The sequence below is a fragment of the Watersipora subatra genome, chromosome 1, assembly GCF_963576615.1.
Source record: "Watersipora subatra chromosome 1, tzWatSuba1.1, whole genome shotgun sequence".
Lineage (NCBI taxonomy): Eukaryota > Metazoa > Bryozoa > Gymnolaemata > Cheilostomatida > Watersiporidae > Watersipora > Watersipora subatra.
The window spans coordinates 15,539,157-15,558,662 of NC_088708.1; the positions used below are offsets into that span (position 1 = coordinate 15,539,157).

At 35.4% G+C, this 19,506-nt stretch overlaps 1 protein-coding gene across 3 annotated transcripts; it reads left to right on the forward strand.

The window, feature by feature from the left end:
• Window positions 1-59: 59 nt before the first annotated feature.
• Window positions 60-12,367, forward strand: LOC137404282 (MOB kinase activator 2-like). 3 transcript variants are annotated; one of them, XM_068090475.1, is made up of 6 exons: window positions 60-200; window positions 4,917-5,107; window positions 5,509-5,605; window positions 7,796-7,920; window positions 10,212-10,324; window positions 11,599-12,367. In XM_068090475.1, the coding sequence occupies exons 1-6, from the start codon at window positions 184-186 to the stop codon at window positions 11,752-11,754; spliced, it is 699 nt and encodes a 232-aa protein (XP_067946576.1). In that variant the 5' UTR covers window positions 60-183; the 3' UTR covers window positions 11,755-12,367. The 3 variants fall into 3 exon arrangements, with proteins under 3 accessions (XP_067946576.1, XP_067946569.1, XP_067946585.1); XM_068090468.1 differs by lacking the exon at window positions 60-200 and adding an exon at window positions 3,585-3,683; XM_068090484.1 differs by lacking the exon at window positions 60-200 and adding an exon at window positions 4,021-4,075.
• Window positions 12,368-19,506: the final 7,139 nt, after the last annotated feature.

The following is a 19,506-nucleotide window of genomic DNA, read 5'->3' on the forward strand; positions in this document are numbered from 1 at the left end:
CAATATTGTACAACGGTTTTTCTTGCGAATGTCGAAGAAGCTCAGTCTACGAATTATGGCTAAAGAAAAACTGCGTGATTATTTGCTGTTGTAGAAAAAGGATCTATAGAACGAGTATGTCCCACTAGGAACTTTATTACACTTTGCAACCTGGAGAAGCTTGAAGAATACTTTCGTGACAGTATGGATTGGCTTATGGGGTATGGCCATTGTAGTTAGTATCTAAAATTACTTGCATCGAGTGAATTTACATTTATCAAGTAATCTCAACGAAGCCTCAAATTTGCTGCGTTACGATATTAAAATTGAACGATTTAGGTTTTCCTCTTAGACAAATTAAGTCTGTTTACTATTTTAGTAAGTTCTTGCAATGCCTTGCCGAATGAAACGCGATTGTTCGCACTCAACAGGTTCTATGATGAAATCAAATCGCATTTGCATGGTGCTGAATAAGAATGAATGCGGATGGTCGCATAAAAAGATTACAATTGTCGTAAAAGGCATTGAAAAACCCAGTAACTTTATGCATTTTAGTTGCAGCAAAGATTCATATTTTAATTTTATGTTGCAATATGAACTATTGTGGTAGAAAAATACAACGTATGCGAATATTTGAATGCTGCAATCTATTTCAACTTGGCCAAAACCAATCTCATTGAAAGACGTTCAACAAGACGACACAACTCCATTGCTAGCGCAGGGGAATTTCAGTACCTTTACTAGCTTTGTTGTTTATATTATATAGATAATGAACGCTTATATCTTTGGAGTTTAGACAAAGAGGACTTTTTAATTGCTAATATTTAGACCAGCTATCAAACATAAAAGGTATTTGAGCTGCTTTTATTGTAGTTTTATTAGGAATATAAATTTTTAAAAAGTTCTAGTCTATAAACCGAAAATTGCATATATCTAATACTATGCTGAACAACAAACCAACTTCTCAATCATACTGTTTTGCACGTAAAATAATCCGCCAACTATTTGGATTTGCTACTGTCAGTCGGTAACAACAAGAAGTTTTGTTACTGGAAAGAAACTTGCATCACAGCTAACATAAGTGCAGTGAATGCACAATTTGTGTGCTATAGTTGTCCGCAGTTAGTCACTTTATTTTTTAATTGTATGGAGAACCATGTTTGTCTACCATTTCCGTAAGTATTTACTGATACTATTTTCTCATACTAAGCATTTGCTAAATCGCTATTTAAATGTTTTTTCAGCATAACTATATTATGTGTTTATGGATATATCGGTAACCGTAAGTCTTGTCATTATACCTTTTTTATAACTTATTTTCCTTTTTAGCAATTTAATCTAATGGCTGTAAAGATGGTAATTAAGTTTCTTATGGTGTATATTGTATTGCTCCCAATTTCAGAAATCAATTATTTTCGTACTATATTACATATTCATCTATCAGGTTTCTGGGTACGGTATATCTACATAGACAACGGTGTAAAGGTTCTGCAACACAGCCAGAGCTTTTTTCTGAAACATTTGCAACTCTCAAGTTGCCAGAATAAGATGAGCTTGTATATTATGACATTTCAATGCTTTTCTGCTTAGCTAAACATTTATAAATTAAGATGTCAGGAATTATGAGGTTTGTGCATTGAATTACAGTACTTATCCTTTGTTTCAAATGACTCATATTTACATTTTCCTCTTCCTGCTAGTGATAAGACCTAAAGGGATTCTGCTAGTAGCTTATTTGCTTGACTGGCACTAACCGACATGCAATCAGTATTAAAACAATCAATAAGCCGCCACTGCGTATTATTAACCTACGCTGTCTTCCATTTCCTCTCACACAATGGCCATAGTTGCATCATTGGCCTATAATTGCTCACAACAGGAATGTTAAGCGATATTATATAAAGCAGCCTAGTGAGAGATAGAAATCAGCTGGCACCAAATTATCAACTATTGTTGTATCTCATGTCTGCAAGTTTGAATGTCTGATGACCTGACACTGTCTAGCAGGTCTAGCTGAAGCAACCCTGGCATGATTTATAAACCCTAGTAAGCTCTTGATTTACAAATCTACTTTTAGTACGATCTACACAGTAGATCGCTATCAAGTGTTCTGGTTAAACTGAAATTGGTTGTTTTGTTGTATGAATATTGCAAGAATCACCAAAAAACTTGGCAGCTGGATATATATGATGAGTTGTTTAGTAGTCATTAAAAAAGCTCATCTACGCAATTGATTTTACTATTAAATATTTCCAACAACATGCACATCCCACAGTATGATAGCGAGATAATGGTTGGCTGCAAATTGAGTGATAGTCATTAACTCAAACAATGAAATCAAACCCTTTGTCTAGAGTCAGCTAATATGCAAATGTTACTCATCACGTCTGATACATGATAAATAGCTCAACATTAGATGGAAATGTACCGTTATTACCCTGATATACTATTCATCTACGTCTTTTTAAACAATTTTTAATCAGTTCGGAAAGAGATTGTTGTTCAATAGAGTGGTTGCTATTAATTTTGCTTATTTTAACATTAAAATATGTGTAACAGCAGCACGTGCATTTGTGAAAACGATCATGGCTGATGACTTCATTTTTGTTCACTGCGATTTGCTCTTGGAGCCATTTTTGCGTTGGTCTGCGTGTGCTTCCAAGAACAGCTGCACTAATTTACTTACACATCATTTCTATAGAACTTTGCCTTTAGTAAAGATATAGTAAAGTAATGGATGTATTATTGCTAGCTCTTTGTTAACCACCGAGTTTCTTTATCTGCCTATTGCTAAAGAATTCGGCTCCTTCTGTTTTCACTATCATTTCAAAATATCTTACATCATTCTTGCACCTTTTGAAATGCTATTTAAGCTCAGTTTTATCTAGGATTGTTGAACAAGCAGTACAGAATTTCTGAAATCTCTTCGGTAGCAGTGGTCAATTGATTTCTTATTACTAATGTCCGCCCATAATCTTGCTGACTAATAGATAGTTCTTGAAAAGAAATGAGTGTATCACTGTTGGCTGTTCCTTATAAAAAGGAAACAACCCATACTTTACAAGTTAGAGTGAAAACTGTTAGTGGTAAGAAAACATGTATTGTTATTTTCTCAAGAGAGTTGACAGCAAAATTTGCCTTTAAATATCTTCTAGCATAATAATGTGTTATTGCAAAAGACAGGATATTAAGTAGAAGGCTACTGTAACAGTTCTCACTAGTCTCTGTACACTTGGCTGTCTAAATTAGCTTAGAATATTCTATGTATAGTATGCATTATTATTATGTTCCGGGGGCTCTCACTACTTCAACCACCGGAACTCTCCATATTATTTTTGGCTAAAGTTCAGAGTAGCCTAAGAATAGGCGAATGCATAATCTTGCTCATTCACATCCAGGGTCGAGCGAGCCATTGTCAACCAATAGCCCATCAACATTTGGCTAAGCTATCCCATTCAGTGATAAGGCCAGCCCACTGTATGCTTTAACCAGTCCCAGCCAGCGAGTTACATGACTAACGTTAACACGATTCAATCCCGCGTGGTCAGACCATATCGCCTGATTGGTTGCAATGAGCTATTGATTCTAATAACAAAACATAGAACTGATAATCATTGTCTAAATGTGAGGTAAACTAGGAAGGTCTCGATCGAACTTTTGTGGAATACAGATATGTGGGATTGGGTAGACTATTGGAAACCAAGGTAGGCCATCATCTCAAAATATCTCACTATTCTAACCCCATGCTGTCTATAAGTCATTATAATGTGGAGATTACTATAGACTTACTATTAACCGTGCGATTTAGGCAAGTCTTTAATTTCTCACTGGTCATTGACAGATCTCTCTCTCTCTATCAATTTTAAACACTGCTTGAATTTATTAAAAGTCTGTAATAGTTCTCAACCGTGTCCTATTAAGATGCACCTGATTGGATCATTTCTCAAGGTAGTGCGTTTTTATTGGTGTGAATAAATAGATTCATAGAATACACCTGAGGTAATTGTCTTATAATATGTGTTAGTGAGAATACAGCGCGTCTCCGCCTCGCACGTCTTTAGCAAAGCTGTCATTAACCCGCTAAGATGAAGTTGAGGTAAGTTAGTAGACACTCTGACTAGCTCTCAGTATTCGAACATACCTGCAGTCAAGCTGCAGAAATCGTGGGTCCATTCACCAATTCTTATTCAAGTTTTGCGGGAGAAATCGGATGTCTTTTGCTGCTGTATTTCATGTTATAAAGTTACTTTCTTGCAAGTATCGCTTGCTGTCTTCATTTTTATGATCATAGGTAAACCATGAACCATGCTGAGTAATTCCATTGTCATAAGCAGTGGCTCATATCACTCCACACCAAGACATAGGTTCGGCCGATGCACATTTATTGTTCTTGTATGTCTCTCTTTTATTACATAACAAGTTACAGGTTAAATTCATGCGGTACATATATGTAATGTAATAGAGTCTTGCTACTGCGACGCACATAGGGATGAAGCTTGTAGTCTTGCATGTAAGGTTATATAAAAAAAGATAGCAAAGAGCACCTGTTCGATGGTGTTACTACAAGTGTCAGTTTGTGCTACGTAACGGATGCAGCGGCTTAAGTTTGAAGTGGCTATTCATTGCCTATGCTTTATTCTGCTCCGTTCAGCCTATGCTTTATTCTGCTCCGTTCATTCAAATGCAGAGGCTCCTAAAAACTATCCATTTGTCTTTACATGTCATAATAGTTACCGCAAAAGTGCTGATGCGTACATGGAAGGACTCTGGTGAGAGTCCCCATTCTGATTGCCTACTAGACATCACATTTGACTTGAGAACGACCGTACCTGGGTTAAATATTAATTATATTAATTAAAATTGTTTTAATAGTATATTCTAGAGTATACAATTTGTCGGTATACAATCCTTGACCATATTTCTTAACTATTTAAAAGGCGTACAAAGCGGAAAGATAAGGATATCGCTAGTCCATCACCTACTGGACCATCCAAACTTTATCTGGAAGAACATTTCACCAGAGAAACAATACATCATCATATCCCCAACTTAGATTTACCAACGAGCCTCGATGAGTTGGTTTCCTTACCCTATGGCTTCCCCCGGGAGGAGTGGTTTGCTTGGCACAGTGAGTAGTGATAACTGTCAAAAGGCCTGCTCTCAGATTTTTCCTCAAATTACAATTTTGAATCCATCAGATCAGTTGATTGAGTGCTATACCTGACAGTTGGATGGGGGATGGGTCGCTCTTCTGCAACCAGCTGTCAATTACTCACTGTTTTATCAAGGGCTATTCAGTTCTTCATGGTACTCAAAGGAATTGACACTCAAAGAACCTGCATGGTTATTCACATGCTAGACTCTCGAGTGCACGCGTGCCATTATGAACAAACTTACCACTTAAATTTAAGTTTTTATCTTTTAATAAGGCGCATGTCTAGTGTTATGGTACCATAAAGGTTGCTCATCGCACGAGAAGATCGACTAGAGATAAAACATATATACACCTCTTGTTGTTATTTTTTGTAGCTATATCCTTCTTTGAGCAGCTCAACTCGTTAGTCGGTATCATCTGCCCAGACTGCAGTTTTAGCACCTGCCCTACCATGACTGCCCCAGGAAATGTGTAAGTACTCATTGTTATATTTCTTCTAGGTTGTAGGAAGCTGTTTCAAGGAGGTGCGACAGCGGCAATGCCTATAAATCATTCGAAAAGTTGTTGATGGACAGACAACTTTGCTTTTATCAGGGGTAATGTGCGCACAAAACAAAATGTATTTGTTCGGCACACTTGCGCACAACTAGTAAAATTAAAAATAGATGAGGCTTATTGAAATTCCGTGTAATCTCCAACCTGCTTAATACTGCTCAATAGGCAGCCATCTTGAGTACTATTAAAAATGATGAGCACATGCAAAGTATCATGGGGAAATAGTGAGGTTGCACTTTTGAGCTGTGCAGCCTATGAAGCTTTTGCAGAACACTCTTTGTCAAATGTCGGCGCTCAGCCATATTGACCTGAGTTTTATCTCATTTGAGAGTTTGTTATGATAGGTTAAAATTTTTCGAGAGCGGCCTGACGGATGTGCCTCAAAAGTGTTAGTAGTGCAGTTTTGTCCATACCCTAAACATATCAATCTGCCCTGCTATGCTTTGATGGTTCGTTCTTTACCTCCCTCTTTTTGATCTTCCAAAGTGGCTTTTGTTACAAAAGTATATGCTCTTCATATTTTCCTTCTGACTTTAGAAGGTTGTAACTAATATCTGATTTGATTATGACAATCCATTCGTATAGTTAATATAATCAACCTTAATGTCACGAAATTTCAATTTGATTTCCCTTGGCTGCTCACTACTCAATGAAGAATCACTGTAAGGAAAAATCTATAAATCACCTGATTCGCTAACGACAGTGCAATGTTTGGCAATTATTTAGTTTTGCAATTGTCCGTACGTTTGGCACGCAACCATATTGAAGTTTGAAAGTTAGAAATGTGCTTTTAAGTAACCCTTCAAAAGATTAACAATTCCTAGAAAGGTTATCTTTAAGCGTGGACTTACATTGATTGAAATGATTATCTTGTTCTCGTGCTACTGCTCTTTGATTTTACCTTTTCTTCGATGATAGCCCTATTTTTTGTATTGCTTCGTGCAATATATTTTACCAATTACATGCAGGTGGCCTTGAGGATATTTTGAGCAACTTCTCTGGATGTCAACAATCTTTCGGAGTCATTCTATTGTGTCATTGAAGCAATTGTTCAATGGTGCATCGACAAGCTAAGCTTTGTGAATGTTCATAGGCGTAATGTTTATGGTGTCAATGACTCGTTGGAGAAGTGGTATATATCTGAAAACTGATTTGTTGCTCGGTGTAATTTTGGTGTCTTTGATCAGGAAGAGTTCATCGGTATATTAGGGTGATGGGATTGCATAGAGATCTGTGAAAAGACACGAATAAACGCTGTTCTTTGTTGTACCTCAGGCGTTGAACAACTAAAGAGCATTGACAGATCATTCTTCTTACTCGCAGGGTTCATTGAGGAATGACACTTTGACATTGCATCGTCTCGTGGAAACATGCATTTTAAACACATGTGAACTCTCTTACACCTGATATATACATGTATAATAACCTCATTATTTTAGACTATGCTTGTATAGAATACACTGTACGAGTACATGTATTCTATACAAGTGTTTTCTAAAATAGAGTTTTTTGAATTTTCACGATTATTATATATCTTATCTTAGTTTAGCATCTAGGAAGGTTGGTTTGTGAATCATTGGATTAAAGTCCTTTGGAGGTTATCTACTTTGGCCATTTATTATAGCCTGATACCACCTTGCGCTCTCACGGTCATACCACCACCTTACACTCTATTTTCTTATAGTCTATTAATAATAGAATTAACCATGAACTATATATTCCTTGATAGGCTGCTAGCTGGATAGTTATTAGCCTCTAGAACTTAAAACACCATACCCTGGTGTGGAAAATGTGTTGGAGACTAAATGACTGATTTCGGTTATAGGATTTTAGGTTATAGAGGGCATATTGATTTTACTGTTGACCCATAGTTTCTGCATCCTCTACAGGAAGGACAGTGTGAGATACGTTTCCATAAATACTTGAAACTATTGGCGCGAGTCACCATGTAGAAAGGAAGGACTGGCAGTTTAGGCATAATTTATGTGGGAAATCGGTGTCTGTCACGCATGGTGTAAAGGAACTTGCCTGAGTGGCACGGTGACTGTGCAAATGTATACTACTCGTTCGTATTATCCTATCTACTGACTCATCTATCTTCTGCAGCAACTACATGTGGATCGACGATAAAGGGAAGAAATGTAAATGTTCAGCTGCACAGTATATCGACTACGTGACTACATACATACACAAAACAGTCAGCGATCATTCGGTGTTTCCTACTAAACACGGTGAGTAAAATCTACCAGTCATTTTATATATCCGTAATGAAACAACCGCTTCGTTCAGTGGCTGTTCCGTGGGGTTTGTGACACAAAGACCAGCCGACACGGAAGCTTTATGTGTGCGCAGTAGAGGATTGTGTGTCTTATTTTACAGTTATTCTTATGTTTGTTGAGAAATAGCTTAAATGCATACATAGTTATATTTAGAAAAGTTAGAGACTGAAATATGATATGAAATAATAGAAGCAAAAATCTTTCTTTGAAGCTGCTTGTAGGACCTTTAACCTACCAATCAATATAACATAGGATGGATTAGTCGCCGTTAAACCGAGCAAATGGAGTATTTTCATAAGAGTACATTGCAATTTATGTAATTCGTTCTGTAGATCAAAAACTTGCAGTAACTTTTCAATGAATTCTGAAAGTTAAAATTGAATACATTAATGTATCCAATTACAACTTTCAGAATTCATTGAAAAGTTACTGCAAGTTTTTGTAATCCATCATGTAGTTGGATACATTAATGTATTAATGTATCCAACTACATTAATGTGTTAATGTATCCATGTATTAATGTATGTGTACTAATGTATACATTAACAATTGGATACGATTAATTACATACGGAAATAAAATAAAAGCATTGGAGAAAAATGTAAAGAAAATTTTTTTGTCAGTTTTTTTAAAGATTTTATAAAAAAGTTTTCAATAAAAAGACTTTATGGTTACTTTGCTATAGAGACACGGAAATGGAAGTTTGGAGTTGTCTATGTTTAGAAATAAAGCTGTTGATAGAGAGAAGCTGTAACTTACTCTAACTTGGACTAGGTGAAGTCTGAACTACCTTGGCTTATATATATATATATATATATCTTTTATTTCATAGTTTTTCATATTTTTGGTTTAGTTTTAATCTTCAATCCTTTTGTTTACAAAGTCATAATATTGCTAAAAACTGAGCGTCCTATATTAAAAATTACTCGGCGTGATATGAGGCAACCTTGATCTAGTCTATTCTAGAATTAGTTTATGCAACTTCTTTATTATGATATATTTTATTTCTTTTGATTATTATATTGATATTATCAACAACATCAAGGATCTCACAGAAATCTGCTAGAATAGAAACGTGTGAATTGAGATTTTATCGCTATGTTAAGAAAAATGGACCATCCCCAATTATCTTAGCATATTCACACCATAACATCGCTGCTGTGTAGAAAATACCGTTACAAGTCATTCAGTGTAGCCTACCAAGTGATGTTTTACCACAACAAGCTTGTATCAGGATTAAATATTGCTGTTACATGGTCAGGCCTTTTGTCACCTGACTAAGGTATCCAAGTTTTTAGGACTATAGAAGGCATTGTTTCGTCACAATACCTTTTTTGCTTTTCTTGTGCGTTTTTTATTAAACGTACTTTGTGTAAGCTAACTACTACTAACTAGGCGCAATTATCACTTGATAGTTATGTGCCCGACATCAGCTCATTCCAGACATGGACGACCACAGGTGGTTTGCCATGTCATGTGTGACAGTTTAGTGTTTGATTAATCACGTTTGATGCGTTGGATTTTCCGTCGATAAAATAAATATTGAAAATATCAATACTGCTTTATGGTCAGAGGAAATATGGTAAGGCATGTCACCCATGACGCCCAACATTTGCCAAAAGGTAGCTCAATGCTTCATGCAGGTCATGGGAAATTTATGAGTAGCTCATTTGTTAGAATCAGCCATGCCCGAAGGTAATTCGGGTATGGCTGGTTCTAGTTAGTCGGTGCCCTTTTTTCTTCGTCGCTGCCTCTCGCGTTAGTCGTCTTGATTTTAAAAATAAAAAGAAAGGCGTGAAGCCTGTTTCATAGCATTCAAATAACATGAAACAAAACCACATGAATAAGAAACTGTGTTCTTATGGGCTGATGTACAAAACTGCTATATTTTTTTAAGTTATTTTTAAAAGTAAGACACTAAAAATTGCTTCGTGTTGTGGCAAGTATTTACTACCCAAGCTGCAGTCAGTATTTATTCTGGCGTCATTTTTACTTAGCGATTCAGTAGCCTCCTATCCAGTTAGTTTAGCCACGGTCTCCGTGTGAACCACTCGTAGACCATAAGTTGATCTGAACATTGGCCGTAGACTGTGATACGATTGTCTCTGTACTTTTTGTCTTCAAGGTTGTAATGATCTCACTCATGAATGATACATGAATACATCTTGAGAGTGTCAGGTTATTCTGCTATGCTTTTTATAGGCTAATATTACATAAAAAATGGTTGTTGATATTTGTTTTAGGAGAAGAGTTTCCATCCAACTTTATATCAATAGTTCAGAAGATACACAAATACATGTTTCAAGTCCTAGCACATATATATTACGCACACTACCCTCGCATGCTCAGTCTGCAGGTGAGCTCAGGCCCAGATACGCACATAATATATGCATGTACATATGTGTATGTATGTAATATATTATATGTAAATATTTTTCTATATATATATATTTCTCAAAGTATGTCCGTGTGTCATATGTCTGTCTGCATTCCGGCTATAGCTATTATTAGAATAGCCTAGTTGGGCAACAATGCTGACGCAATGTCATTGCCTACCGGCAATGACATTGCGTCAGCAGAAGCTTACTAACTAGGTTAGTTGAATTTTCCATTGGCAATGTGCCAGGCCACTTGGCAATGGCCTGCCACTTGCTGGAGAGTTGCCTGCCAGCAAGTGGTAAGCAAATCTCATCACTTCTCATTGTTAATAAGCTGATTTTTAATAACGGGCAATGCCGAGAGGCACAGCTAGTATATACATATAAACAATACTCGTTGTGAGACCCAGTCACACTCGACCATTTGAAGCCATAGCATACAGTTAACATGCTGCTACGGAAGCTGACATGCCATTCAAGTGTTTGTGAGAGATATTTGTACACTCTGGCTGTTGGCCACTATAATATTATATTAGAGTAAAAAAAATCCCTAATCTCAAACAATATTTCTTAAATTAATTATACGCAAATCTATATATTTGTCAGTGGAAAATGGTCATGTGGTACTGCTAATATATGGGTCGATATACTTCTCAGTTGGATATACTCATGTGGCAGTGCTTATAAATATCACTGGTAATCATTGATAAGAAAGAGCTATATGTTATATGGCTGGTAGAAATCACAGTTATACGAATTGCTGGCAATCATCGCCTGTGCTTTTTATAATAAACTATTTGAGGCTGTAAAATCTCCATCTGTAAACTTTCCGTTACTTATACAATGATAAATCATTCAAGTGTTTATTATTGCAACACTTGCTGTTTATCCTCAAAGCCCTTGTGCTCGATTAGTTTTGAGTTTGATTGCATTATTTTAAATGATTGACAAAATCACGAGATCTGTTATTATCAAGTGATGACTGCTATTGGTGTGGCTAAGTTCAAAGTGATAATGCTGTATGCTTTGATTAAACTATTGCTACACATTTGATAAAATACCGGTATCAAAGCGATAAACATGTCTTGATTTGGGTTTGCAGATGCACTGACCATTTTGCTGTTTTCCAATGTCTCAGATACTGATAGAAAACTACGGTTGTAGTAGGATAACTCTAGTTGTAGCACCCTTAAATTTTGCAAATTAAACTGTGTCATAGCAAAATTTATCTATTCCACATTCTCTTTTGCAGCTGCATGGACATTTAAACACCTTCTTTGCACATTTCATGCTGTTTAACTGGACTTTCAAACTCATAGAAGAGAAGGAGACAGAAATAATGACAGACTTGGTACACGCTTTAAAAGCGATACCCGAGGCTAACAAAGAGAATCACCTGCAAGAGTAGCATTACATCATACATTGATTGTTGGCAATAACACCTGTCTTTTCTATATGGTGCTTGTTAAGATTGTAATTAATTGTTATACTCGTTCGTGATCCTTGGTTCTGCGCTATGACATTGAAATGTTTGCCTGTTTTAATAGTCTAAGGCAACACTTTTTCGTTTATGATATTTTAGTTCCTTGATATTGAGCATTGGCAGCACTTTCTACATATCATGGGTGTTTGACACTTCTCCATAATCTCACTGTCTGGTGTAATCTCGCTTTATCAATCCTCTTATCAAAACGCCCTGCACTCGTAGTCTGTCGCCATGCCTGCCATCTTTTCTGTCTTGTTATCAAGTTCCTTCCTATTTGATGGACTGTCAATCCCTTTTAGTATCAATTCTAATTATTAATCTCGAATCCCATATCTAATTTTTGTGCATAAAATGCTTAGGAATTCAATTAATTCATCCGCCATCTAATTTTCTTTTTCTCAAATTATTCAACTGCTTGGAAGCTGAGCTATGTGGTGCTATGGTCTATGTGCGACGGTTTTGAAAATGGTTGCTATCTTTCTGTAGTTCTATATAATTTCTCTGTGCGCAATAAATATTGTTATTTTTGATCAATGCTTCATGGGCTTTTTCATAGAGCTAATTGCATGCCACTTTGGCAAGTCTGTATCCTTGAACAAGTTACCGATAGTGATGTAACAGAGCTTAAAGCTGTTTGCCAATAGTATTATGGGATGCAGGAGTTCTCAATAGTCCTACGATATTCCTTATTAGCAAGCTAGTTTGACTTGATATGCTGCCATTGTGTGTAGGTATAGCAAGTGAATAAGCTGGCCGCCACTGCCACTGTATATCGGTAAGCATTACACCTTCCAGGTATTTTCTAGTTGATAATGCTATAGCAGGGCTTATCACCTCACAACATACCGCTTGCTAGTGATATTTAGTTACGTTGGTCTGTGCAGGATTATTTGCTATTTATATCTTATTCGCATTTGACCAATATGGTTAGTAAACTATCAAATGAACACGAACAAGACTACAGTTAGTTAAGGAGGTTCTTTTAACCATAAGAGTCGAATCGCATAGTTGTTCGTAAGATGCATTTTTGCTAAATCCTTTCTGATGTACTGGGTTGTACTTTCAAAACCATTTGATTTTAAAAGATAAATTTTAAAAGTCAATATTCTTTGTTAGTAACAAATGTGTTTTTATAGGACTTGACCTCACATCGATCTTGCCTAATTCAAAGCTTTTTAGGACTATAACAAAGAAAAGAGTTGCCCAAATATGTCACTTTTTCTGGCAGCTTCACCAGTTTCTTGTAAGCTTTCCAAACTAATTTGTTTAGACATGAATGCGGAAAAAGAACCTATTTCCTATGGAATGAAACTGGATTTCACAAGGAATGGTCGCAATGAAATACTTCATATGTATTCATCAGAAAATGAGGTTGAAGATAGTCAATTATTGGGTGAGGTTATTTCAGCATTGCATCACCTGTAATAATTTAGTACCCAATTTTGTTCAATGTGGTACCGTTGATTGAAGTAGATGATTTTAGGTTTTACTTTTGCAGCTGAGATTGAAGTATTTATATTTGAACACGGCTTAAAAAAAGCACATACAGTAGAAAAGTTAGTCAAGTGCAAGGAATTTATGGACAGAGCAAAGTTGCTGCTGGATGCCAAAGAACTTAACATCTTAACTATTATATTTTGGGGACATGGAAACAGAATTGATAACAAAAATGGATATTTAAAAATATTTTCTGATGCTCATTGTTTCAAACATCTGTTCATTAATGACCTTCTGCAAAGTTTGCGGAAACTTACAGAGACCTATCACCAACGAATACAATTCTTGATGACTCAGTGCTGGGCACATTGTCACGATATTGCTTTGCACGCTGATTCACAAAAACTCACAGTCGATTGGTTTACATCTGAAGTTAAACCTGAGACGTCCGCTCGCCGCTGGGATTTGTTAAAGACCAAAAGAGAGATGTCACAAGACGAATTCAACTTGTTCACTTCTACATTGACAAACTACGAACAGTTGGAGTTGGCAACTAAATTAAAGTATAAAAATAAAACCCGACTGGCAATGTTTTTGAAGTATTTGAACTATGCCAGTATTCACATAGAAGCAACTACTTACATTTTCTGTCAACGTATGTCTGGTGATGAGACCAGTGTATAATATTTAAAGAGTTATATTCCCTTTACACCAGCTCGCCGACGACAATGTGAATGCTAGAAGTTGTCTTTTCATACTAGAGAGGTTTGAGGGTGTCCAATTAAACCTTGTTCTGAGTGCTTACTACTGCACGCAACCACCCGCCCGTTTATTTTGATAATAAAATCGCAGCTTAATGTGTAGTGTAACGAGCCATTGTCTGCACCGCTGGACGCGTCAGCTGTTCGACGTACAACTCCAGCTATAATTTGAAACCGATGTTGTGTTATGTATTAATGAGGTGTCTTGCAGTTATTTAACGTGGCGGTCTTGTTAGGTACAAAATCAAGTTGACTGTTTCATGTAAAACCCAGTACCTAATTCCACAAAAAATCGATTTAAAAAAACAAATCAGCTCTAATAATTTGCATCGTAGCAACTTTGTGGTAGTCTTTATCGTGATTGCTGATTCAATTAGATTGGTAATTATTTCCCTAAAATCCGTATGACTTCTTATAACTGTTTTTTTTTTATAACTGGCTGGTTCAGCCAACGGAGCTACGTGATACTGATCTGGTCTGACTTGTTATTGCAGTTTTCAATATGATTCAAGTAGATGTGAATCAGGAAATGAATACTAATGTTGTTTCAACCAATGATATACAGCCTCCCCCATGTCGGGGGGGGGGTCTGTATATCATTGTTCCAGCTTACACACCTCTGTAGGCGCCGTTATTTTAAACAGATAAAGACGCATCAGATTTACCTGTTCACGCCAAAATGTTTTATTTTGGACTTACCTCGAGCAAATAATGTGATCTTAATTAATATTTTTAATGTATTATATATTTTAAATAATAATTTAGTGAGTCGAAAAGAATAGCCAAATACTAACCTAGATTGAGGCATGAATCATTACCTGAAACTGAAGCAGAAAAAATATTAACCATTGAAAATACAACTTTTATATAAAAAGAGTAAAACAATTTTTTTTGGATAAAATGTTTAGGCATAAATATGTGCACCACAGTGTTTGTTGAGAGCAGTCACTTTCTTTAATGCAAATATGTATAAGTTTGGTTGATAATGGCAGTTTACAGATGATATAATTAATTGTTTTCTATTGCTGTTTTTTTCTAACATATCAAATATAAAAAACCCATTGTAATAATTTGTTAGCCTGACTATTCACACTGAGGGTATGCAGTCATTGCAATAAACTTTCTATAAAATTTTTATCTATTCAATACATCTATGCAACTACATAACCCAAACTGTGGTATAGAAATAACTGTTTATTGATGTGAAAGCTGCCTGTAATTACCTAACAAATAATACCTACTTCAAATCTTCTGCCCACTATCAACAACCCATACATTTTGATTCTCATTGACGATGTTAGGCCTTCATTTAACAGTTTAATTCAAGGTCTACCAAATATTGTATGATTCTTCGGTTGTTATTTGTTGGTAACATAAGCTACACTTTCTGGTGGCAGAAGTAATTTTTTGCTTCAAATCACTCACATTAAGCATGCTTTAACTTCATAACTAAAATGATCTTAGTTTTGTATGGCAATCTTCTTTTACTCTACATTTTACATCACATGAAGTGGCTTGCTATTTAAAGTCATGCGATGTGGCACATCGCATCTATATCTTACGTATTTTTGTGTAACATCAAGCTCAAGTCCCTAAATTCTCAGAGTCATATACTATAGCTTTTTCCGTAATTTTATGGTCGGTCCAAGTTTAATTGAATTTATTTGCAACGCAAGACATTGCTAAATAAAGATCATTGCGATAAAAAATTCTTACTTAAATACAGGTAGTTGGCATTTGTATCTCTAGTTTTACTCCATAATCTGGCAATGATTTGAAAAGCTTTGTCTGCTAACCCATTAAGACTTAAATCCCTAGGACTCCAAGCTGCTAAAATAGTGTTTCCATCTTCAGAATTTTAATTATTTACTTATAATGGGTTTGCCATTAAATAAACTAAAGAAATTACCGTAAAACCTCTATTTAAATGCCACCTTTATTTGAACGCCACCTCTATATGACCGCCACTTTGACTATATTTGATCTTATAAACCCATAATAACAAGTGAATAGTAGAAAAGTGTCCACAAAAGCGTATTAATAATGAATCACTTACATTAATAACAATCAATTCTCTCGTTACCTAACTCCAAAGCTTTTTGCTTTTTTTCGTTAAAATTTAGAAAGCAAAACCATAAAAATAATCAATAACGGTCTCAGGCTAATAGTAATTCCTTTTTAACGCGGTCTTGATACTTCCAAGAAAATATATACAAACGGTTTAAATTCTTAATAGTAAATGAAATTTCAAAGCAACACCATAAAGATAATTACTGTCTCAGGCTAATAGTAGTTGTGGTCTTGTTTATTGTGGTCTTAATACTTCATTGTATATATATATATGAAAGATGGTTAACAAGTTTTGGGCCTAAGGCTACGTTTAGCAAGCAAAACTTTTACGTTGCATTTGTGCTGAATGCAGCACGTAAAAGTTTTGCGCTGCCAAAAAATTGTTTGAACGCTACTATCGACTAGTTCAGCAGTGCGGAAGAAGAGTTGAGGTGAGAAGACATTGTTGAAAGTATTGGACAGCTAGATGTTTGTTCCTTTGAAAACAACAATCAGAACGCAGCTATCCCGCTCTCTATCTATCAGAGCACGAGCTTCATATCTCTTTTGTTCGTTGTTACAGGGATTTCCGCGAATAGCATGTCAGCATATTTGTTATTCCGATGTAATCAGCACACTAACTGCCAAATTGGAATTTCAAATTAAAATTTTGTTGACTTCGTAAAGCAAAAAATGCTTCCTATGTAAAGGGCAAAAATCGTGTTCTACATCGTAAGGCAAAAAAAAAATAACAGGGTTATCGCAACCCGACGCGCATTGTAGTTCTCAAATCCATGTAACATAAAGAAATGCGTGAAAGTGCTTTCAATACACATTTTGAAAGGACTGGCCACATACACTTTCAACTACTTAAATAAAATTTAGACAGGTATACATGTAGTACATGTAAACTCTTGCACAAGTATCAGTAATGGCTTTACATCAATCTTAAGGTTTGAACTATATTAATCTCCGGCCAGCTATTGTTACTAACTTGCCAAACTTTCTTGATTACAAAAGCCCATACTCAAATTGCTGTCATTAGAATATCTGCCTTTGTACCATGCCTGACTACTTTACGCAGCAGTATATTTATTAAAAGTTGACAAATGTAAAGCAAGGCCTTTTGTTATTTGTGTTGTGTCTAGCGTAGAAGTAGAAGTGATGTTTAACTATGCTAATTTGATGAACAAACATGTCGCATTAAAAACATTAGTACCATGACTCTGGTAATCTTGCTTCTTGTGCATAGTTCTTCTGCTGTTTTCATGCTTGCAACCAGTAAGATCTCTAAATATGACATTCTCTAGCGCCTTTCCTTCTCCATCCTTTACACCAAAAGAATTTGATTTTAGCAATCCTCTTCACTTTATGAGTTATAACAAGTCTATTTTAGCTGAAATTGTTTTCCTGCTTCTTTTTTTACATAATTACTGACAATTGCCGTAACCCCCTACTTGACTGCATTCCTGTTTCCATGAAAAAATATGGTTTTGCTCATCTCTTCATTTTAACGAAATGCATTCATTTTATTACTGCTAGGCTTTATTACTGCTAATGGTTACAAACCTTATTGTGTGAGGGTAAACAATCTATTCTGTTCCATGAGCACTTCGAAACATCTTGTTACCAGCTCCTTGAATATATCTATAAAAATCTTTACGACAAACTAAAACTTGTATAATGAGCATTCATAATATGAAATAAAGGTGTTATTCCATACTATATATATTTATTATTATTTGATACTTGAAGTTATATCAGTTACAGGCAGCAGCAGTAATATTGCCAGTTAGATTTTAAGTAATTCGTGATAAACTAGCCCAATAATAAGAGTTATATTTTAGTTCTTAACTTTGCATGACTGAGTTGTAATGAAACTAGTAAATCTATTTTAGTCTGTCACCCATGTGAGGAAATGTTAGTTTCCTAGGTTAGTTATTGAACAAATCTTTATGTTACTCAATTCATAACTTTGAGAGTATGTAAATGAATTTATCAAAAATAATTTAAATACCTTGCGCTACACATTAAAATTACGCTTTTATTCTGTTATACTTATTTGTAAATTTTTTTCGTCATTGGTTAACAGAACTCTACAATTTGTTAGATAGTTCTTGATTGGCTAGACATAAAAATATTAGCTACACACTTTTTAATAATTTTGAGACTTTAAAACATGTCAGTAGAAAGAAATATGAAAGATATTTGATACAATCCGCCTGACCACATCAATTCCAAAAGTGTTAATTTACAGGGTGCTCTGGATGTTACGGCTATGCTATGACTAATTACCTACTTAATCCGTTTTTTTGAACGATGGATATAACGATTTTGTTTGTGTTGATAGCTCTTTATTTTTTATTTGCTAGTTTTATTGGGATATTCAAGCTGAACAAACCGCCAGGTTCCAAAAGCAATTATTATGTACAGGATCAAGTGTAATATTTCTTGACTATATTCATTTGAATTATGTCAAATTACAAAGGCATTTTCAAATTGTCAGTTCCTTCTTTTTTAATGATACTAGTACCTTCGCAGTCTGATATGCCGTGAGGGGTTGTCAGATGTGCCTATAAACACAGGTACTAACTATCTGCATAATTATTCGGAAAGGGCAGAAGGTGGTTTGTTAGTGCAGGTGTTGGAGTGATATTCTATTGAACTGAAAATCACGAGTTTAAATCCCATGATAGCAATCATTCATCTCAACCTTTAAACGTCGCTTTGGACAGACGAATGGAAGAAAAGACGAACACTGCTCCTATTATTATAAAGATTAACAGCAAAAAATGTTGAACTAAAACAAAGTCTAATGAATGAAGAAATCTATTCCTATTCTTTCACTCACAAGTAAGCAGATAAGCAAGAAACAAGCCTATTCTATATTATAAAACTATCATAACATCTCATCTTTGCTATACTTGTGCTACCAACAATTGTAGTGTAAAACTAACAGTACTAAAATGGGCTTTGCAGATGAAGGTCTTACGGGGTTAGTGTTGGTATTTCCCGGTAACACTCGCGCAAAATAATAGCTGAGACTTAACCTTGACTATTGAATGGACACTTGATTGACCAACAACCTAAAACTTCTGTCGGAAAGTTAAAGAATGTATAGACATCCGAGATATGTTATATTTTAGGTTTTCTGTGCATTCATGGGTATTAGTACACTAATTGATCACCAGCAATATAAACTCTGTAAAAGCAGTTCATAATTTCATGTACCAATTACTTTTTCATTTTATAGAAAATCTAATTTTGAGCCAACCAACACTGGAAGTCGCTGATGAGGTTTTTCTCAACCCTCAACGATCTACTTGCTATTGCCTTTGGTATTCAAAATGTTAAGTTACATTTGCACCTACTGGAACATTTCAGATCTGTTGTATACTTGATGATTTAATGTTTGGAAAGATTGTAG

Excerpts from the sequence above, each read along its gene's own strand:
- LOC137404282 (XM_068090468.1), top strand. The coding sequence starts at position 3,652 with ATGTGGGATTGGGTAGACTATTGGAAACCAAG. Across the intron at positions 5,108-5,508 it reads GGAGTGGTTTGCTTGGCACA|CTATATCCTTCTTTGAGCAG; the intron begins GTGAGTAGTGAT and ends TATTTTTTGTAG. Across the intron at positions 5,606-7,795 it reads ATGACTGCCCCAGGAAATGT|CAACTACATGTGGATCGACG; the intron begins GTAAGTACTCAT and ends TATCTTCTGCAG.